This window comes from Gavia stellata, chromosome 15 (genome assembly GCF_030936135.1).
Source record: "Gavia stellata isolate bGavSte3 chromosome 15, bGavSte3.hap2, whole genome shotgun sequence".
NCBI lineage: Eukaryota > Metazoa > Chordata > Aves > Gaviiformes > Gaviidae > Gavia > Gavia stellata.
Genome location: NC_082608.1, coordinates 5690598 through 5714203, shown reverse-complemented (window position 1 = coordinate 5714203; position 23606 = coordinate 5690598). Strand labels below are relative to the sequence as shown.

General features: G+C 34.2%; 1 protein-coding gene across 3 annotated transcripts in view; it reads right to left on the bottom strand.

Annotated features, from left to right (window-relative positions):
- The window catches only part of RPGRIP1L (RPGRIP1 like), a 73758-nt gene extending 52922 nt beyond the window's left edge, over positions 1-20836 (bottom strand). For all 3 annotated transcript variants that reach the window (XM_059824692.1, XM_059824694.1, XM_059824693.1), the window contains exons 1-8: positions 20752-20836; positions 19821-19965; positions 17164-17462; positions 14526-14625; positions 12199-12342; positions 5835-5940; positions 2011-2157; positions 755-828 (exon numbers count right to left, since the gene is read on the bottom strand). In XM_059824692.1, the coding sequence (XP_059680675.1) occupies positions 755-828; positions 2011-2157; positions 5835-5940; positions 12199-12342; positions 14526-14625; positions 17164-17462; positions 19821-19965; positions 20752-20836 (1100 nt within the window). The remainder of the gene's footprint in view (positions 1-754; positions 829-2010; positions 2158-5834; positions 5941-12198; positions 12343-14525; positions 14626-17163; positions 17463-19820; positions 19966-20751) is intronic.
- Between the last annotated feature and the right edge of the window lie 2770 nt (positions 20837-23606).

The following is a 23606-nucleotide window of genomic DNA, read 5'->3' as shown; positions in this document are numbered from 1 at the left end:
AAGGTCATTTTTTTCCTTTAATATCCTTGTGGCAAACGAGTATAATTACTTCTTTTCTGTACCAGAGAATTTCTGAATCATATCTGGCAATGTAACTTCATTTTCATTGTAAGCACTGCTGATAAAATTTATACAACTTATTATGTATAGGCACATTTGTAAAAACTTACATGAGCCTATACAAAAACTTCAAGCAGAACCAGTACAAGTGAAATGGTAGCCAAAACAAACAAACCACGCCTCAAAAATAAACTGTCAAATATGAGACTCTGTATAGGTCCACTGAGAAGCGCTGGAAAAACTTATACAAAAAGTTCAAACACCCCTCTTTCCCAAATAAAATAAAATAAAATAAAATAAAATAGGAATATATGTCTACCTAGATGTATTCTTCTTTCAACAATAACACTAAAAAAATTATTAGAAGTTCAAATAAGAATTTTTTGCATTGATATTCAAAATAAAGTGACTTCTACTTATTTTTAATTAGATTTTTAACAAGAAATAATCTACTATTTTGAGAGTATTAGAACAAGTATGGAAGCTGCTCCACTTCTACAGAACAGATGAAATACAGACAGAACACCATAAAAGTTTCCATATATACTTACTGATACGATGAACTGTAGCATGAATATATTTACTGGTGTGCACAATCACGCAACATGCATATTCACATTCAAGCACACAGTATATGAAGACCTATTAAACAGAACAGGAATCAAGTTTTTTATATACAGAAACGATAGCTTACCTGTTATACAGCTTATCATAGTTTTCCCTCAAGAGTTCCTTCTCTTTTTCAAGATCATTTATTCTTTCTTCTAACTAAAATGAAAAAGGAAGTTTCAAGCAATGCACAGCACAAAAGGAATTTACAATGAATGTGTAAAGACAATTAGTAAATAATTTGTAGGTATTGTCAGGCTTATTTGTTCTTTTTATACGACTGTCTCTTAGAAGCTTCAAAATAACACTTCTTTTCACCACATGGCTTTACATTTGGCCCAGACAGTCTTTTACATGTTGTTTATATGAAGCTGAGACTAACATGTCACAGTTGAACAACAGTATCTAATCACATACTCCCTTATGCCAAAAAAAAAAAAAACTATAGCATTAAAATTTTTTATTTCCATTTTGGTAAGTGAGTATTAGTATTAACTAGTTAATGGCTCCTGTAAAGTAAATATTTTTTTATTGACCTTATAGAAACAACAAGTCCTTGCTTTCAAAATCTTCACTAAAGCAGGATATGGTTTTGAAGATATGAGCTGCTTTAACCCAGAAGATATGCCCTACACGCATTACAGTAGTTTAAAGGTTTGGAGGAAATATCTATGAGGTAACCTTAGTAAACTTGGTTCATGTAAAACACATTCAAAACAGGTAAAGCAGGTGGTAAAACCAAACTGAAGTTGCTACAAAATGTAAGAAAAAACAAGTAAGTTTGTAGACTCTTACTCCTCATATGTTGAAGAGAATGAGGAATACAACACTTGATTTTTAGTACTGTATCTGGGCAACTGTTAGTGATGAAACTTGTCTCTGGGAGCCACTAGACAAAGAAATAGAAGTGACTGATTTGAACTACTGAGTAATATGTAATACTACACTGTACTGTAATTAAATCAGGTTGAAGTAATACTAAAAAACTAGCAATATGTGATCAATAAATCAAGTATTATGATTTTTGTCTGGTTAACAAACCACTTATTTAGTATCAGAATTGACAGGAAATCCTATGCTTTAAGCTCAAATATTGTCCAAACACTGGTGCAGTGATTATATGGCATGGGGACCAGGTATGGTTCATGATTCTATGAAATGCAAGCAGCAGCCACAGGATTTTCTTTTTAATGGGATAAAAGTATATGTATTACCATGACAGTCTTACGTTTGAAAGGTCTATTCACATCTCCGCAATTAAAAGGTATCCCTTCGTTAACTTTTCCCTTACTTATGTGTACTACCTAAAGCAGACTCTAGCTCTCTTGAACACAATCTTACCTCCTCTGCCCTTCGGTTTGAAATAGTTACTGATTGCAATTCTTTTTCAAGATGGAGGCACTTTGACCGCTCCTCTTTAAGCTGTAGATTCAATTCATCACCTTTTGCTATTAAAGCATCATGGCTAGTCTTCAAGTTCCTTTGGTTCTATGAAAAGGAAGGAAAGAAAATCCAGAAAACAAATAAAATAAATCAGACTTAGTAGAATGTTACAACACAAGTAGAATATTCAACCAGTGGTCTCTCATAGCAGTATTTAATATATATTCTCAATGTGGTCAACAGGAGACACTCTTGAACTAAGTAACTGAAAGCAACTTTTCATCATGCATGGCCAGGAGAAGGTGGCATTCTTGTTACTCTCATGAACATTAAACCCTCAGTTCAGTCATGATGAAAATGACCAAGAAATACATCTGTTAAGCAATTAAAAGATTTTGCTGTGGTTACAGTGGTTAGACATGCTGACCAAAAACACTGCAGTAGCAAGCAAAAATGAATGTTGACCACAGTTATGTTAATCACAGAACTTGCCACAGCTCTGTTAACCCTTAATTGTAGATATATAATCGTTTCATAATCCTAATGCACTCAGTTCTATTTTCCTGCTACCAGTAATTTAACGGGGGACTTATTTTACAGTTTAATTTACTTCAATGGATTACATTAAGACATATTTAACCAATTTTAGTATTAAATGGAGGATGCTGATAGAACCTCTATTTCAAGAATATTAATTCATATTATACTGTCTACATTCCACAATGCTTTAATAAAGCCTCATTCATTAAGAATTTCAATGTAAATCACATTCCAAGTACAACTTGAAACAAAACAGCCCAAAAGCCAATCTCCTGTTTAATAAAATGATTATATGAAAATTCATGTCAAATACATTTATGAGTACAGATAACGTTTAATGATCATAGACAGAAAAAAGTTAGCTTCATTTTTTCCATATAATATTCCTACAAAGTAGTTAAATGGAGAAGCTGAATGTGAATCCTGTACAAATTGTTTAGGTTCACATGCAGTCTGAATATCCTAGAAACAAGCGAAAAACCCACAGAAAACCCAATCACCAACCTGATCTTCGGCCTCTCATATCTCATTTCTCCAAAGAAAAATATCATGGAGAATAAATAATATTAGCAATCAGTCTTATTTCAGAGATGTAATGAAGTGTATTACTCATCAATTTTTAACAGCCTTTCTTCAGTGTTCCTCTTGTCCTGTCCTATATCTGTGAGCTGTATTTCAATAACTTCAAAAAATGACACCTTAAAAATCATTCTTTTACACTCTTTCCATTTCTCACCAAATTTCTTTCCTTTCTCTTCAAAATCAGAATCCTTACAGTCTCTAACCCTTCCAACTGCCCAAGTGAATGCATCTTTTCTTTCCATTCTCTCAGCTTCAGTTTTCTCCCCAAAGTTCTTTTCCATTTCAGTAACTTCTGTCACTTCAACCCATGATATATGAAGAAAAAAAAAAAAACAACCACCTCGGCAAAGCTGCCTTTCATAGGCCATTTCACCCTTATCTCTTTCCTTAATTTCCAAAACAGTTGTAAACAAATTCAACAATCTCATTAAAAGCACTAAAAATATCCTCCTGAAAAATCTCCCTGCTTCAACTTCATTCTAATGCTTCAGTGTCTTTGTTACTCTCCAGACCACTTTGGATTAACTTTCCTCGTTAACGTTAAGGGGACCATGACTTCACCCTCACTATTTATTTTTTTTTTTTCCAAAATGCATTCTTTACCTGGATATTCTTCTATATCCGTGTGTTCTGTCAGCACCTTTTTTTCCATTATGCCCAAACTGTTTTCTATCCTGCTCCCCCTGGAGTATCCCAAGACTCGGGTCATGGCAACAATTGAGATGATGATTCTAGTTTAATATTTCTAGTCTGGAATTTTATTTCTTTGGGAAACTTGCCTTGATATTGTTGTCAATTAGAAATAACTCATTTAAAGAAAATGGATATATACCTCCTAGAAATATTGCACAAGTGAACATAAACTGCTCTCAATTACAGTTGTGAAATTGTTGCACCAATTGTTCAAGAGAATTAACTCTCTATAGTATTTTAAATTGTAGTTGCACAGGTTAGTTGCACAGTCTGTAATTAAAGCAAACAAATATACCGATAGGATCAAATATATAATCCAAACAGTTTCAGGGTCCTTTGTTCTTCTAAGCGGACTGCACAATTCCTTTGTTCAACTGGCTACATTAAAATTCTTTATCAACAAAACTGTCTTGTAAATGTTTGGTAGCAAGCTCAACTTCAGTATCATTAGATGGAACAGGATAATAGGCTCTTATCATTCTGTGGTTTCACATTTTGGCCTGACTCAAGTTCAAGGAATTATATGGGTTTCAATTGGTAGAAGCTGAAAGTAAATGATAATGAACTCAATAGTCATAAAAATCACCAAGATAAACATAAAAAAATACTAAAAACTGCTCTGTTGCTAAGTACTTTACATGCCTTCTAAACTAGAAATTTTGGATTTTGCAGTTATTCACATTTAGTAGACATGTTTCAAACATTCAAATGATTGGAAATGGGAAAACCATTGGATCCATTAACTTGTAAAAAAAAAAAAAGAGACAGAAAACACACTCATCCTTTTCAAAAATGCAGCTTTCACTGTGAATATTAGAAACAATGTCTTCAAATACCAGTTTGAATCCTAGGCATGTGTTTCTATTCAGCTGCTGCCAAGAAAGAGGCATAAGTACTTGATGTTTGCTGTAAATTACCAAGAAGTCGCATATGATTTAAAATGGAACAGTTTACTTACCGCTTTCTATTTAAGAACTCAAAAAGCCATGTGAAACCTGTCTCCCCTGGAATTTACATTCTACATCGTTCACCCTGTGAAAGATTAGATTTGAGCTACTAACAGAAGAGCTGCTTTGGCAGAGGAGATACAGGTATTACACCAGGGGAGGGAAGCAAAGCAAAGCAAAACATAGAAGCCGAAAAACACAGGAAAAAAAGGAATGGAACAAAAATCTAATGGCACAAGTGTTACTTAGCATGCTAAAATAACAAGAAGCAGGCAGCAGTAAGAGTTTACAAGGATATCTAGTGCTTCCACCTCATAAGGCTAGGATACTTTATAAAGCTGTACTGCATGTACGATTCCTACTCACAGGAACTCTCCCATTTCTAAGCTGTTATCACACTACCATTGTCTGTATACACATGCAGTTCTCCAAATACATATGGGAAGAAGCAGAAAAATGCTGTATAACTAAAACCCTATATAGAATCTACCATGCAGTTGCGTATTCTGGTGATATTGTCATAAAACTGCTCTTTTTATAAAGAAAATCTATTACTTACAGTAGGCCTCTAAAAGAATTTCCATGAACCTATGAACACAAGTTAAGTCCTAATGTCAGAACTCTAAACAGCCAAACGTCCCAAACTTCATCAAAGACTGATAAAGTGAGGGGGTCTGGTACCCTTTCTTTAGTAAATCAGTACATTTAAGTCAAAAGCCTCTTTTTAAATGACCAGGAATCTCTTTAGATAGCCAGACAACTCAGTTCATTCTCCACAATTTGCCTGGGATGGCTTTGCAGATAAAATCTTTAAGACCTGCTAGACCCTTCTGAAAAAACAGTAATTTTAAGATTAAAGAAGCCCTATGCATTTGGAGTAGCTTGGGTACAATGTATTATGTGGTTAATTTTCATGTACTCAGCATTGACTCAGAATCAAGACCTGTGTATATTTATTTTCCATTTATGCATGCTTATGTGACAAGAGTAAAGGAATGTTACTGACCAAATTGCAATTACCTCTTGAAGCTGGAGAAATTTTCCTTCCATTGCTGAAAGAGCATTGCTTTTCTCAACCAGCTGTTTACGGGCCTTGATCATTTCCACGTTATCCCGAATGTTTAGCCTTCAAAATTGTATTAAAAAGAAATGCATCATGAGCTTAAAGATACAAAATGAATTATCTTACTATTTTGTCTTGAAAAGTTGAAATCCTTTGCAAGTCAGCTTTCTACAACACATTTGGGAGAAGATTTAATGTGTAATACCCAAAGCAAGTTCTTCTTCTATAATCCACATTGCAGAATTTAGGTAAATAAACATTCTACTGCATGATGACATAGCAGCTTCCATCAATACATATACATCTTTGTTTATTGTATTAAACTTTATATGACAGGAAGATAAAACAATCCTATACCTAAAGAATCCCTACACTTCTTTTCCATCCTCCAAAGTATTTGGTGCCAGCAGATTATCATTTTATGGGTAAACTTATCAAATATTGCTAAGAAAAAGTGACTTAGCAATTTATACTATAATAACTTAAGGCTGGCATTCAAACAAGCTGCAGGTGTGTCTTAACTACATGAAAATCACTTAATATCCATGTAGATGTTCTATATTGTTACAATTCTAAGATTAATTTGAGAATGTACTGTTTAATAGAAAGTATGTTTAAAATAATTCAAAATGTAAATAAATAATTATTTCTGATTTTTTTCCTTACTTCAAACAGTGAAACTAAACCCCATTATTTTCACAGCTTCTTCAATTATGGGAAGAGAAACCAATTCCGATTTGTATTAATATAAAATATGATAAAATCAGAATAAATCTTTAGCATTTGAAAAGGTAATTTCTCTTCCAATATTTATCTATTTTAGACATATTGGAGGAACTGTCACAATGCCATGCTGGAGCAAGAAAATGGACTACAAAGCTTACACATCTGTAAACCAGCTGAGTACGTGAAATATTTTCCTTTTATTCTGTAAAATATCAAAGCCTATTGTGTTTTGGCATTACCCAGTTAATTGTCCTTACATAGACGATAAACACACTCACAAACCTGAGATCTTCCGCAAGAAACAGCCCTAACGCAATGATAAAACTATCATGTGTCTAAAACGTGTTATCTACATAAACTAAACTTGCGATGAGTATAGACAGCAGCACTGTCTCATGCTAGATATTTAAAAGCTAATCTAGTGGCACGTTTTTATTAATCTTGTTCCACACATCAAACAAAAGGCTCTGATGCCTTCAAAGGGTTTTTCTTTTCCTTTTTTTCCCCTTCTTTTTTTAAGCAGGGGGCTTTTTCTTTTTTTTTTTTTTAAAGCAGGGGGCTTTTGGTTTTTTCTTTTTAAGTAGAAAAGGAGCAGATGATAGTGAAATTTATGATGTACAGATGTAAACCCCATGGCTCCTGACAATCAACATTAACTATTTTTTCAACAGTGAATGAAACAGCATTTGATTTAAACAGGTTTGGAGTACTGATATTATGAAGTAAATTATTCAAATTTGGAAGTGAAAAATTACTTTTTATTGGGATCATTTCAATTCTTACAATTATAAGTGTATTTATTTCATAAAGTTTCTAGCTACAGAAAGCATGTGCCATTAATTTCTTATTAGTGCACTACATCGATCACAATCTCAGCTCTCATTATAGGCTAGAGCAACAAAATTGTTTCTCTACAGTACTTCTACAACATTACATTTATTTATTTAAATAAAATATGTCCAAGAAATGTCCAATGCATCTAGGTACATGACAAGGAGCTTGCTGTTGAAGAACAAAATCATTTCAGATTTCATGGGCAAGGCAAAGTTAATTGAGGAAGATTCTGTTGGGAAGATTCATTTTTCTATAAATGAAGTCACAGAAGAGTAGAATAGAATAGAAATTTATTATCTACACGGCTTTCTCCCTCCCAGGTAGCTGATGTGTTCTGCTCCCAGAATATCTGCCCAGGTATTCTAATATAACTTAAAAATAGGGGTTATGTACAGATTTGATGTGAAAGTCAATGCTATCTTCCAGTTATATAGCTAATATTTTGCTCAAAGAATAACAAAGTAATGTGTATTACTAAATAAAGCTGTACTAAGATAGCTCATTCAGTATTTTCTCTATTGCCAAAAAAGCCAAAAAATCTGCCACAGAACCTGAAGACGTGGAGATAGACCTGAGGCAGAAGTTAGAAAAAGAAAAGGATCTAATATCCCTTTTGAGGCAGCAACCTGAATTAATGGGCGTACTGATTTAGCTCTAGTACGCCGTCTGCCACAAGCGCAGAAACAAGGAACATGAACTCTACCCTTCCACTCTAAACCTCATCTTAAAGCTAGATTAAAAAGTCTGAAATTGGAAATGAAGTTAGGAGAAAGTGACTCTTTAAAAAGCTAAGAATTATGTTTGGGGTTAATGTCTGAAGTACACCAAAGAGACAATCTCTTTTCCAGACCTCTTATCATTTGGATTAAAAGCATACAGAGTGGGGTACCAATAACGGGCTGGGGACCAGCTGTGTGGGAATGGGGACTGATAGCAACCTACACCAGAAGGAAATGATTAAAGAAAAGATCTTGACCTGCACTGTACAAATTTATGCCAGTAAATCCCAGATGGCTAAGCTAATAAAATTGAGGTCTAATTAAACCACATCCCTTGCATCTTGTCTTTACTTCCATATGAGCAGGACATGGATACAATACTGAGACTACTCTTAGAGAGTCCTGACTATTGTATCAGCTGGACTAGTGGCTCAAAAACTTTCCCCGTTCACATTCAGAACAAGAAAAATAGGCAAGTAAAGAAATATCACCACCATACTTCTCAGGATCACTTACTCTCTGTCTAGCAAAATAAACTAAAGGTTTCTAGGCTAATAGTTCTCAATCACAAATGCATCAATGGCCAAGATATATACATAGACTCCCAAGCAGGGAAGCAAAGAATAGAACATCAATGTGCAGTACTCTTCTCATTTTACAATTCTTAGGAACTAATAGGATTATATGTTGATATGCGTTATGTTCTTTCCTTTACCTCTTATTCCTTATAGGAAGTCAAATATAAAGGGGAAAAAACCCCACACTTAACAATGTTTACCTTCCAGTAGCACCTTTATGTTATAATTGATAGTATATTTGCAATAAGGAAAACATTAACATTGCATCAACAGCTGTAGCATCTAAGTTATTAAGATTATTTAAGTTCCAATATAAAATTATATATTTGTTTGCCTGGCTAAAGAGCTATCTAGAAATGAAAAAAAGTCATGAACTTTAGGAAAACTGTTTAAATATGAAAAATCAGATACGGAATTGCAAATGCAAGGGTTTCTTTTATATTAGACATGATTTAGCAAATTCATATACATTCTGTAGTCTCTCAAAATGACATGTGACTAACATGTCCCACATTTTAATCTAGGTCTGCAATGATATAATGCAAACACAGAAGTCATGAGTGCATCAGACATGATACTCCTGTCCAAAAATCCACACATTTAATAGGTCTAATTCCGAAGTCATGATACAGCAAAAAATGCCAAAGGAATTAAAAACTGACTGGCAAATAAGCTTTTTCATTAAAAACCAAACAAACAAAACACAAAAACCCCCGCAAGCACGTGCAAATACCAAGTACCTGTTTCACAAATGCATTTTGGGGTGGCTTTAAAAATGTTTTTGGAAAGTACCATGAGCAATTTAGTTACTTGAAGCTAGCTGCTTGTAAAATGTGATTGTTTGGATTTAATGTTTTTAACTTGCACACTGTGCATCATAGACATTAAACCATGAGGTTATCATCGTTTTGGCCATCTTTAAATTAGAAACAGTCAGGCTAAATGCAGTTAAATTTTGTACATAAGAAAATGTGTTTAGTATAACAACCCATAGGCCAAGTTTTGCCCTTAAGTCAGAATTAAGTCAGAATTATATATTCCTGAAACAATCCCCAAACAATCTCTAATGAAATATTGAAAAAAAAAATTGATTGCAGCCATGTTATTAGAATCATTTTGAGGAGTACACTGCATATGAAATCAGCTCTGTTATGCAGCTCTTGTGTTGTTATACAGAAGCTGTAGTGAAGCTGCAAAGGCACCTTTAAAATATAACTGTATTTCTTGTGGGTATAGGACTCATGATAACTAGTATCTCCCTCCCTCACCACTGATGGATCAATGATTATTAACTATGGCTGCTTTACTACATGGAAACTACAGTTATTTCAATCACAAGAATTTCTTAATCATGCAGCAGAATAAAGAGTGTTTACCTAAAGGTTGAAAGTAACCTAATTTTGTTAACACCAGGCAGAGATCAAATGGTACTACAACATGAAGAGTGGTGGAAGCACATTTATTATGTCCTCTTGGCACCATACAGTTCCTAAGTAATTTCAACAGATTAACTGTCTTTGGGTAGCAACATAACTAGATGACAGCCAAACGTATTCTTACAGAACACAATAAAAAGCTGGCAGTTGGACCAAAATTCAAAGACATAAGCTACAAAGAGGAAATAAGATGACCTTATCAGTCACCCAAATTTCCAATTTTTCCTCCAGTATTCCAGTATTGACAGTTTCTCTCTGCTGATGCAAAGAAGATCAAAAATAAGAATTACATAGAAGCTATAAATCTATTTGTGTAATAAAATAACTAATACAGACTGTTCTGGATAGCAATTAAAGACTTCCAAGAAAGAAAGCTAATGAAAATCTTCTAAAGATAATATGTACCTAGTACCTATGGTTACAGTTAAACCTGGAGAGAATAGCACCACTTTAAGTTCTGGCTCCGGATCATTCAGCATAAAAAAAAAAAAAACCAAACTTGAAAAACATGGGGATTAACAGCTTTCCATGAAGTATTCTAGTGGGAAAATTATAGAACTCACACTATTCTGGGTATGCACTAGAGGACATTTTTCAATTTCTTTCCCAGTGTCTTCAGCCAAACACAGTTACTCTTAAATACATAATGTATCTTTTATCCAGTTTCAAACAAGAAATAAACTATAACGGAAATAATTCCAGAACTTCAACCATGACTTCACAGATTGTAACTTAGGTCAAGTATCATGGATCTTATACAAGTAATTTGATAAACATAAACAAATAAGTATCTGCACTAGTTTTTATAGCCTGACTTCATTTAAGGATTTTTTACCTGAATTTGAAGTGCACCTTTACTTTAAAACTCCTTAAAAATTTCACAGAAACATGGTAGCTGACATCGAATTTAGAAGTTACGTTCAGTTTCTGACTGCTGTACTTAAAGAACAGTGTTTACCTATAGGAAAATGAAGCACAGAAGTTCTTCGAGATTTGTATCAGATTATTTTGAAATCATGAAAAAATCTTTTAAATATTTTCTGAATTCACCGTCAGCACAGACTGAGAAATTATTTATGATTACAACTTCTTTAACCTATTTAAACTACATAAAGGAAATTCTGAATAGGGGAGACTTATGACTTTGTGAATAATTTAACAGCAAACATTATGATGTATTATTTATGTAGTCCCACTGATGCACAAAAGAATGCTCACACATAATAACGGGGTGCCTCTCTTGAAAGGCAGTTAAAGAACTGACCACGTATTTCTCATCCAAGTAGAACTTTCATTGAAATCAAATGAGTAAGGAATGCAGGATCATGCCGTATTAGATCCTTAACAGAATTAAAAGTAACAGGCTGAAATTGAAACAGTGAAAAGAGGGAAAATATATGCAAAGTTAGATAATTTTGTGTATATTTTTGCAAAAGTGAAAGAAGAAAAAGAAAAGAGATTAAACTAACAGAGGCTTTACTGTGAAACACATTCTTCAAGCATGTTTGTCTGGCTTTGTTTCACTGCACTACTATACCATATTCCTTCAAAAATATGCTATTCTACTCTTACAGGGGCATTATTTTTCTACTGTTTGTAGACTACGAATTAACAATGAGTATTAATGAACATTACATTATCCACTATGAACCTATATCTAAAATGTTCTAAGAATTATATTGAAGAAATAATAGATTACTAAAATTATGATTAAAATGTAATTAATTAATTAAATTTAACTTCAAATGAATCTGGTTCAGCTGGAAACTAATTCTCTAAAATGGTAATTATGAACCTCTCTGTTTATTTGTGAAAAAACATAATAATCTATTATCATAACAATCTCCTTGCTTAGAATTATCCACGGCTATTTGGTAAAACATTTTATGACTTAGTTTCACCAAAGGGGAAATAAATGAATAAAGCACTTATTTCGTAACAGAACAAGTAATTTCACAGCTATATATAAACATTATCACATAGCTCTTCTAATGCTTCCACCACGGAGTTTTCTATTTTTCACAATACCTTTGGCTTGTTGCTTCTTGCTCTTTCAGCCGTAGGACGGATTCTTCAATTTCCTTTTCTTTCCTTCTTAGCTGACTCAGAAGCATCTCTCTGGCATGTTCTAGTTCCTCAATGTGTCCCCTTTGGGACTCAATCACAGTCTCCCTGCAAGTACAAGCATCTTATGTTCCAAACCCAGGTAAGTATTTAATAAAAGAAAAAAATCAAATGAATACTCGAGAGCAAAAATTTTAAGTGTTCAGCAAAATTTGTATTTCTTAATGACACGCATCACAACAGAGGTTTAAGAGTTCAACTTACTATGAAAATAATTAAAGATCACCACATGAGAAAATGTGAATAGTACAATAAATAGATAAATAATTCCAACACATTATCAAACACAACACAAACAACATAATACTCTTAAAATAAATGTTTATGTGGACTGAATAATGTTTAGCAGAACCTAGCTGACATCACTGTTTACGGTTTCTTATATTCTATATTAAACCTACCCTCCTTCCAATCCATTAGTACCAAGTGTTTTATGAAAAGCAAAACGCCGTTACTAGCTATCAAAAGAATATGAGATCTTCAACGGATGGAGCAGTGAGAGTAATTTTTAAGCTTTTATGCTGAGATAGGTAACTTTACACAAAAAAAAAAAAAAATCAGATGATGTGTCTTTAACAGTGGAATTTATGCAATAAATACAACTGAAAAAAGAAAGACAGAAAACTATAGAGATCAGAGTTCTAATATTTTTTAGTAGGCCACAACTTTGCCATTTTTATTTGCTTGACAAGTTAATCTCAGATATCTTTTCCAAGAACATTTTTTCTAATAAGAATAAGCAACAATTTATCTACAATTTTTTCCACTCTAGCTTTTGATGCGTAAGCTACAGTTCTTCATTACTTCATAAACCTATTGTAGACTTAAAAGTACCTTGAGCTATTTGGCCATGTTTTTGCTTTTGTACCTAAGTGCACCATTCTGAGCAACTGTGGTTATTTTTTCCACCTCTGTGAGAACTGAAATCTCTGAAAAAAACTGCTATTTGAATGTTTTCTGCATTATAACACAATGTTTTTGATCAGTCTTAGGAGAAAAGCTATTGTGAACACCAAGATCCATGGCAGTCTTAATAGATAGCTCTTATTTTCCTAGTCTTCAAAAGTGATAGGTATAGGAGAAATAGCCCTTTCTAGGCCCATCACTATAAAATTACTAAAGATTTTTTGTTTCAGTAACAACATTCATGCATTATAATAATAATGCAAAGTATTATAAAAAATTATAACTTCAGCAAGGGTTAAATTCAGACAGGATGCTAGCAAGAGTGCAATTTAAACATCGTTAAATAATTTAAATTTATTTATCAAAATAATTTTAAGAATATTTCTGTAAAATTATTTCCTATGATCCCACTAAATCTTTGTGTTTACAAAACTTCAAGCACAAAATATGTATTTGCACATTAATTCATGTATTTGCACACTCAGCTTGCCCATTTATTGAAAATTTAGCACTTACAGATATTGTAGTAAATCTGATTTAGGTAAATCATTATGGAGAGAAACACACATACTGAAAGTAGCTTTTAGAAAACCAGATGTCTAAAAAGCATAATAGGTTCCAATATACTTTGGAGAAGAAAAATGTTCTAATCAGACCTCAATATCTTTAAATTCAATGTTACTATCTTTTCTCCACCCTATATAACACCTCTCTGTTCTCATGCAGTCTCTACATTAAGGATGTTCTCAAGAGTTTCCTGAGCTTCAATTTCAGTTAAAATGTGCAACTGGACTACAATCAACTTTCAAAATGCAGAAGTGAATCAAAATCATTTCACATTGCTATCCCATACTGCACTTTTTGCAACTTATTCATAAAATCTGACCACCTCTAGAAATGCAGCTTAAATGCATGAGTGTAACACATTCAATACAGTCACCACTTGCCTGGCTTATCCTACACATTCTAGGAGTTATGTTGGTATTAATTTTGCAGCCAAGATTCTTTCTGCTTTTGTCAGTTTTGTCCAGTAGTAAGCTAGGCAGTGTTGCATCCTAGCAAAAAGAGAGGCTCACTACTGAAGATCAATTTTAACTTCCAGCCAAATTGTTATGTACCTACGTTTTGCATTCTAAATTCCTGTTCCTATGTTTTCCTTATCGTAAAACACTTCTGCATTGTTACCAGTGTTACTGTTGTCAGATCAAACAACTTCACTTTATTTTCTGAAGTAAAAACTTCTGAAAAATGTATTTTTTTCCTTCAAGAAAGCCACAACTTTTAACAATTATGTTGATAAAAATTAAGAAATGTGAAAATCATACAAATTTCTTATTTCAGCCCTTGGATCCTCAAGCAGACTCTGTCCAGATCTTGACAGCACAAGGTTAGGTGATCTCACTTCTAAATCCTGAAATCTCATTCCTGAAAACAAAGAAAAGATAAATTTTTGTCACGCTGAATAAAAAAGCATTTAATAAAGCAACAATCTCTCTGCAGTACAAACACTTACCACTCCTATGTAGATTCCATAAAAAGTATTTTTACATCAAATTCACATGTAAAGAGATAATCAGAGTATCTACAACATAGCTGCTGTAAAATTTGAACTATGGGCAATACAGCATGCACTGTTAAAGACAAGTGTTAAAGACATGTCTTGAAATGTTTTTCTTAGAAGATTTTACTTTTAAAGACAGAGAACAGAGATAGTGTCTTCAAAGAAGAACAATATCAGGAACATGGACTTGTAATCACTTTTTCTCTGATAGCATTTCCTTTACAAAATCACAAGTGTCATTTACCTAGACAAGCAACTACAGGACTGTTTTTAGCAGAAGTGCAAATAATTTCCTTATGTTCTTTAGAAGCATACTAAGTCCCTGGTGAAGAAGAAAAGTGAGAAATTACTTAAGGAAGAATTGTTGGTTCAGGAGTAAAAGTAATGGTTTCTCTGAATCTTTCTCCTTTTTCTCTTTCTCCAGCAAGAAGAAATTAATGAAGTTTTGAGGTGGGAACAAACTATGAATTAAATTTCAAATACAGCATTAAGGCTGCCATCCCTCAGTCCCCAAAACTAAGTCATTTAGGTTCAAGGTACAACGATACCAGCAGGTTCACAAAATGACTGAAAAAAATTTACCTACTTTGCATTTGTGCCGAGTTAACCTGATTTATTTATATATTTCGAATTTTAATCTTTAAGTACTATTTTAAGGTGTCCAAGTTCTGAGTATTGGTTACTAGATTTTTAATAACAGTCTTCACCTTAGAAAAGTATGTTCAAGAAATTGCATATGCATAGCACTCAAATTATCAGAACGTCTTCTCATTTGGACAAGGTCTTAGAACTGAGATAGGCACACTAGAACTTCTGTGAAATTTCTGAACGTTATTATCTGAACTGGACGTTCTGCAGACAATTTTTCCTTTTTTTTTTTCTTCCTCATGGTCTCTTCAGTTTAAGAACCACTGCCTCAACCAATGTGGCCCCAATCCTAGTTCTGCACAGGACATCTTTGATCTGGATCTGTTCTTATGCCAAGAGAAGTCCTCACAGCATGCCATATCAACATTTGATCTTTAATCCTTGAACCAAGTTGCTCTTTTCTCTCTGCTAGCATTGGGCCTGAATAAATTTATTATAATTCTACCCTTTTGTTGCATTGTTAAAACAAACAAAAAATTGATTTGGGAATAAAACTGCCTAATTCATGACAAAAAATGTGAAAAGGTAGGTGTATTTAAAATGTCAAAACTTGCACTCTATTCAAATTAAAGAAGCAAAGTGGCAGAGCTAATTGCTTTTTATTGCCTGTCTAAAAACATGAGAATTGTTTCTGTTTCCATATACCTGAATAATCAACATAACCAAAACAAAGACCAGTGGGAGGTTGAAATGGAGAAAAAACACAATATAACTGGCCATCAGCCTGATCCATAGCTTGTAGAAGTTAAGTAGACAATTCTGCTGACTCAGTTTTGACTCAGGGCCAACATAGCTGTCTTGTCTTTTTTTAAAGCACATTAGGACAAGAGGAAATGGCCTCAAGTTGCGCCAGGGGAGGTTTAGGCTGGATATTAGGAAAAATTTCTTTACTGAGAGAGTGGTGAAGCATTGGAACAGGCTGCCCAGGGAGGTGGTGGAGTCACCATCACTGGAGGTGTTCAAAAAACGTGTAGACGTGGCACTGCGGGACATGCTTTAGTGGGCACGGTGGGGTTGGGTTGATGGTTGGACTTGATGATCTTACAGGTCTTTTCCAGCCTTAATGATTCTGTGATCTGTAGAGCGTATAAGTTAACCTGTCTTCTACAAATGTTCATACGAAAACAGAAAAGTTTTAAAGTGTAATTTCCAAATGTAGCTACAATAAAGGACTGAGAGTGAGACTGCCTTAAGCAGTAAGTCTTGACAGTAAAAAGCATCATTAAAGATGGCTGCATTGTGGTATTTGCTTTAGAAAGTCCACACATGTAACACATTTTTCAAGTCTGCAGTGTTGTGCACACATGTAGCAAGAGACTAGAACAAACCTTGAAATTAAAAAACGGAAAAACATGTGCAAACAAACTGCAGATGTAAAACTTTGTTATAACATGATAATGCTAAACTTTTTCATATACTTCTTTTATAAGCCTTTAACATGTAGAGAAGTTATACTAAGAAAGTTCCATGATTTTAACTATTGGAAAACTTGCTTGACAACAACTTTATTTTCAATATGTACTTTTGTTTTACCCCTACACCACAGTGGATTCTCAAAATAAGGACTTCAAAGGCAAACAAGTTATCATGACTGCTATAAATAAATAAATACAAGAAAAAGGGGTAAGAACAATCTTTCTGCCTACAGGTACTATTGCCCACTGATGAACAGAAAAGAGTATGTGCTTGCTACAGTGAAGCAATAATTAGTAGTACCTATATAAACCACTATTTTTAATAAAGGTGAATTATACCGTTCTTTGTGTGCTCCGGCATGCCAGCAGCCTCAGTCACTTTTTTGAGACCAGTGTTAATACGAGATTGAACATAGCTGTACGGACAAGGCCTATGGCCTTGAATCTGGAGCTGCTGTTTAGTTGAAATCAGTTTGCTGCGGAGGCTCTCGTTTTGTTTCTCAAGCTCACGAGCTCTCTCTTGCAAATGCTCAATCATTTCTTCCAGCTCCACAGCCTGACCCAGCCGCTTGGGGCCGCCACCAACCTGTTCAGACCTTTTTTTATCATTAACAAGCCGTATTAACTTGGTGGCCATTCTGGGGAAAATAATAAAAAAAGATGAAAAAGAATGTGAAAAGTCAGCATAAAAAGCATTCTGTTGAAAGAAACATAATCACTGTGAAGACTTCAGCATAGAACCTGAATAATAAATTTCAGGTTTTGATATAACTATTACTGCCTGTGAAGAACTCTTTGAAGATAATTGAAACCACTGTGCAGCAATCTGCTTTATAGCACTGACAAATAACAGTTTCCTAAGGCTTATCATTTAAGGTTAGTAAAGGGAGGACACATATTTACTCCATATGCTGCTTAAATGTAATTTTTAACGCATGACCTTATATAGGAACCTCTGCATGCTGTTAAGTAAAGTTACAGATTTGGGATGTGGTGGGGCAAACTATAAAAGCTACAATTCCACAAAACATTCAACTATTGAAAGAATGCTAATAATATGCAACATTCCAAGAATATATCATTTCTAGTATTTTAGGATTTAAATATGTATTTCAGTTCTAAAGTGGCTAAAATATATAGGTGGGGATATTTAAGAAGGTACTCCAGAAAAAGAGACTTAATAGTTCTCATTACCATACTCAATTTTATACTTGGTAAGTATTACCAATGTGCTTCAGAGAAGGAACGGTTAGCTGAAGAATATAATTAGATACAGAGGGTATGGTTTTCATCTATCTTTAAAAGGATACAAATTTTGCTTTTGGCATTTCAAGAGTTGTACCTTTGATTTCCTTTAGTTTTGATAAACATTGGTAAGCTAGAACAAAAGGCAGAGAGGGCACATGGAGGTGATGTAATATACAAGAACAGAAAACATACCCGGCAGTGAATGGAAAAAACTTGGCATATAAAGAAAGAAAAGGTGGCTTTGATGAGAGAGGCAAGTTCAAGACTTTACAAAATTGGTCGCACATCTTCAAGACCTGTATCTAGTTTACAGGGAATCTATTTTTGCAGGCCCAGAAAGAAAACTGAAAATAAGGACACACTTCATTTGTTTAAAGGGGCTTGTTTTATTTTTGTATACTTGTGGACAGAAGCTTCTACTTAGAAGAACAAAAGTGAAACAAAAAAAATCCATAATAACTTTAGGATGTCACAGAATGTTACTCGCCTGTAAGCGGGTTTTTTGTTTATTTGGGTTTTTTCCATGTACTTCTACTGCAAATTCATTCCAAACATTTAGTTGCAAGGGTTTTGGCATGAGGGATGCTGGGAAAGAAATTTAGCTTGAGGAGTTAAGATTTTTCTCTGGCAATCTAGACAAACACTGTATTTTGTATTTTCTGTGCCTTAAAATATTAATCCAGGTATTCCAATGTGGACATTCTGTATAATTTTACCTAAGTGGATGATGAGTGCATTTCATAAGTCATCTAAAAGAAACACAGGAAATGCCACTTGGAATAAGCAAACAATTCATTTGTTCTGCCATTTTGTATTTGACAGTAGTGTGACAGAAAAGATGGAAGTTATGTCATGCTGCTCAATTAGATCCTGATTCACTGAATACTGAGTCAAAAAGAAACAATGTTTTGGACTTTAGAAAAGTATGAAATAGTTCCATCTACAGAGACAGTATTTTCAGATGCCCTTTCATGAATTGGTTAGCTTCTGATCAGAAGCTAGCTTAGATGCAGCAAGATTTTATTAGCTTAAGTACAGCACAGTGGGAACACCACATCACAGTGGTTTTGGATTAATTAGTGCTCCTGGAATATAGTAATACCACAAACAGTTCTGCTGAGTCCAGATTGGTTTGACAGCACAGCACTAAGTTTAATAATAAGCCTACAGTTGCTTGCGTATGTTTGGGTACACGGGGTATTGTGCTCTCCATGCTCCTTGGGACTTCTTCAATGAAGTTATCTATTACCCTGAATAAAGGAGAGCTGATCATAATTAGAAAGATATTTTAGGGTTAACTAGATGGTAAAAGGCTAGATGCTAGTCAACTTCTTGGAGGACAGAGAAGGACAAAAAAAGGGGCAGAATCTCTCTGTATAGGCCATTTTGATTTTAGGACAAAATTCCTGATAAATAATTAGGCTTCTATAGCCTCTTCTTCAGTTCCCAGAATACCTGTTATATTTGTACTCGGACAGCATAGCTATGAACCCAAGGTACCAACTCTCAAGTGGTGGATAGCAGTGTACCTCTCTACATGGAGATTTAATACTGTCCATTGCAAAAAAATATCCTACATACTACACAGACAACCAGAAATCAATACAAAAATTAATTCCGATGAGTGATTTTTGCTACTGCTTTAAAAAGTGCTCTGAGAGAAATCAGCGTGATTTTTAATTTGTTGTTAATGCTTTAAAGGGCAAAAATGTTATTGTGAGTTAAAATAAAAACATTAAAACTGATACCTTTTAATTTTCTCCTCTTGCTTATTTGCATGCTGTTTGAGTAAGATGTTCTCATCACGTAAACGAAGAAATCTGTCTTCCAGTTCCTCTCGACTGATTCGTGATACAGCTTGTCGAGCTTTTATATTCCGTGTAGTTGATGATTCTACCCAAACCAAGACAACTTTAAATTACCTTCAATACATTCAACAACATGTAATCCAAAGTCTAATTCATTTTGAAATACTGGGGGGGGGGGGGGGAGGAAGTTTTGAAGTAATTTGGTATTTTACACTTGTATGAGTCAACTAATTTTTTCAGATTTATTGGCATATTAATCACTTCCTTTTCCCTCCCTCTTACAGATAAAAAAAGTAATTCAAATAATACACCAAACTGACTACCTACTAGATAACACAAAGGAAATAGTTTAGCAACTAACAAGGTACTGTCAAACATACTACTTAAATAAGATGATCATTACCACAGAGATGCTTTCTAATCTGTTTCAAAGTTAACATGCTCTCTTGAAGCTTGAAAACATTAACACGTATTTCTGTAAATTTACTCAGATAACAAGACTAAGCCCAGTAGTTCCATTCTAATAGCAGCTGAGTAACATATCAGAATTGCATAGTACTTTTGGTTCTCATTTTGTTAAACAGGTCTGGCCTTGTCCTCAATTCAGCAAAAAAGCCCTCTTTTCTTCTGGAAGGATGAACTTTATAGCTCAATGAGGTTTCCAGTTTTTAGCATCTCACAGCAACTCCACTCTTATAACAAGCAACATGAACACAGAATAGGTCATAGTATCTTTCGGAATTTAACCCAGATTTTGAATGGTATTTGAACTTAATTTTGTGAGTGGGAATGTTAGAAACATATTTAGAAAGAAACTAAAGAAGCCACTGATCAAAGTCTGTAACTGTAATAAATAGCAGCTGGTACAAACCTTGTAATCCTCCAATTCCAGCTAGAGTTAGACCTACATCTCTCACCGGCAGGTCCCCCACAGTTTCATCAGCTGGAACAAACATGGCTTATCTACGGATAACAAAATTCAAATGAAATTCTTCTCCATCTGGAAACTAAACTGTGAGACTAGAATGAACTACAATACATCATATAAAATGAAGGAAAAAGTAATGACAGATTCACTGAAATGACAGACTCATACATTACTGCAAATGCTCCTATCTCACCTGTATTGCTCAGAGGACAATCTAAAATTTCAAGTTTAACATTATGCCAGTTTTAATCCGTGCACAAAATATGGCTTCTTTGTTATGCAATAACTCCAATTCTATTTAATGTAAGTAGAATTAGCCCTTTAAAGTTCTAGTTCTGTTGTCTTCAGCAATCTTTGGGCTAAGGCCATATTTCTAAGTGCATGTGGGAGGGGAACCTGTGGGGTTTTTTTTGTTTTTTAATTGTTTGTTTTTTCATTTTAAAAGAGGTCAAAGCTTAAGGCATCAACTCGTAGATGAGTAATGCCATCTTCCACATTTTGAATGGGACTCTTCGAAACAGAGGTGCTGGGGGTTATGAAGTCATTTCAGTGTTGCCTACCATTCTCTTAGTCTTCTTTCAATCATTGTCGTAAGTGAAATTACTTTCTAAGATAGAGACTCCTCTATGAATGATTCTCATAAATCTGAACACATTTCTTTCTTGAGGCAACAGAAAGCTTAGCTACATGACAAAGTGAGATTAGGAAAGTATTAATGTGAGAAAGTAGTGCATTTGTTTTAGTGTAATATATGAAGATACTTGTTAACAACTACTGTTTCTTTCTTCTCTTCCAGTGTAGAAAATGAGATGTTGGCCATAGAGTCAAGTAAGGCTGAAATAGCATAAAAAGAGAGACATGAAGTCCGTTGGACAGTCTTTTTTTCCTCTGTTGTTACACTCTTCAGGTGATATAAATCCTTAGTGAATCTAAAAACATCTAGGAAAGCATTGGGAAATTAACAGTGATATTACTGAAGACCTTCATCAGAGGACAAGAGTGACACAGCATAACCCGCAGACATTCCATGAAGTAACTGTTAATTCTATCATAACCAAAACTGCTGATAAAGATATGCCTTTCTTCTACCAGCAAAGTCGTCTATCGTAAACAAGTCTCCTTATGGCTTTGTCCAAAAGGAATGAAAAGGATTAATGGAACTTTAGTTTCCAAGTCGTCAATCTTGCTTTCAATCTTTTGGTTTATTCATCATGACTGCTGAAATGCCTGAACTGATCAACACTTGTAGATTAGCAATAAGGTTGTGGTTTCCATGTTGTCAGTCACAGAAACAGAGAATAATACTTCATGATGTTGAGGTCCATGGCACGCAGCCATTGTAACCAATGGCACAATTCTAATGACAGATACCTATCAATTGGCATCCAGCTCCTCAGTGTTCTCAGATCTTTTCTGTGTTATTCACACAAATCCCTCAAAACTTTTTTGAAATTTGTTAAATTAGCGCTACCTGCAGTCATTGAGTTCACTCAGGTCTAGGTTCATTATTCCAGTTATTATTATATGTCACTGTATCAATATCACCATGGCAACTGAGATTAAAGTGAAAGAGAAATGTTTACCTCTAGATGATCAATCTAAATGTGGTTCATGATGGTAGCGAGGAGAAGATGCTACCATTATACGTCTTTCTAGAATGTGGCTGTCTTAGTCTTCATAAATCAAAATTGACAGGCAAATTTCACAGCGGTCAAGAGCTAAACAAATATTTTATCAGCATGACTCCACAATGTTTGTGATCTATCAAAATCATGCTTCAAAAACTCTAGCACAGTAACAGGCACAGGCAAACATTACTGTTTTTCACTATTTGCCACTTGCTAAACAAACTTTGCTATGGATATCTACCTGTTATTTTCAGTGTGAAAGAAATCAATTCATTTACAAAGACAAAACACACATGCTTGCCCCTCAAATAAACAAACAAAAAACCCCTTGTCAGTAGTAATCCATTACTGGCTGCAGCAAAAACACGGAAATATTTTAAGTTGTAAGCAAACATAGCAGGGCTGTAGAAGCAAACCAGTTTTTACTGGCAACTTGACATGACTTGAAGACAAGTGACAAAATGAAGCTGCTATAAATCTAAAGTCCCAAAAACTTAGAAAGGTGAAATTTTCAAAAGTAAAAGGAAGAATTAGTTGTTTCATTTTCATTACAAAGTGATGGAAATTAAGCATTCAGCTTCCTTTTCTGTCCTGGGCCACAGGAAAAGAAAAAACCAAATTCACTGTTTTTACGAAAAAGAGTGTTTTTAGATATAGTACAAACCTGCCTCCTGGTTTTAGGGAGGCAAAATATAATTACAGATTTAGAATTTGGCCTGGCAATTTATTTGCCTCATTAGTAACATAAGAACCACCTATGCCTTTAATATTCACTAACAACCATCATTTATGCTTCTTCTCTGAGAGAGGACACTTCAAACAGCAAATCATGTGTTACATACGTTAGTTACTTTTTGAGTATTACCTCAGTGTCAATCACAAACACTTAAACAAAATTACTTTCCTTGCAGTCACCAGTTCCAGCATTATTTCTATAAGCATATGAGATTTCTCCACAGAGTTCCGTATTACTTTGGCAAGCATTTCCAAAGCTATTAAAACTGACAAAATTGTACAGCAACACTGCTACAAAAGTGATTGTATTTAAGATTCCAGCATTTCCTAAAATAAAGCATAATAAAGCCAAAGAGATAGAAATTTGTATTTGCATCTGGACAGATCCACATGCCATGCTGAACCTGAACAACTTAAACCAGTTTTTATTTCCAA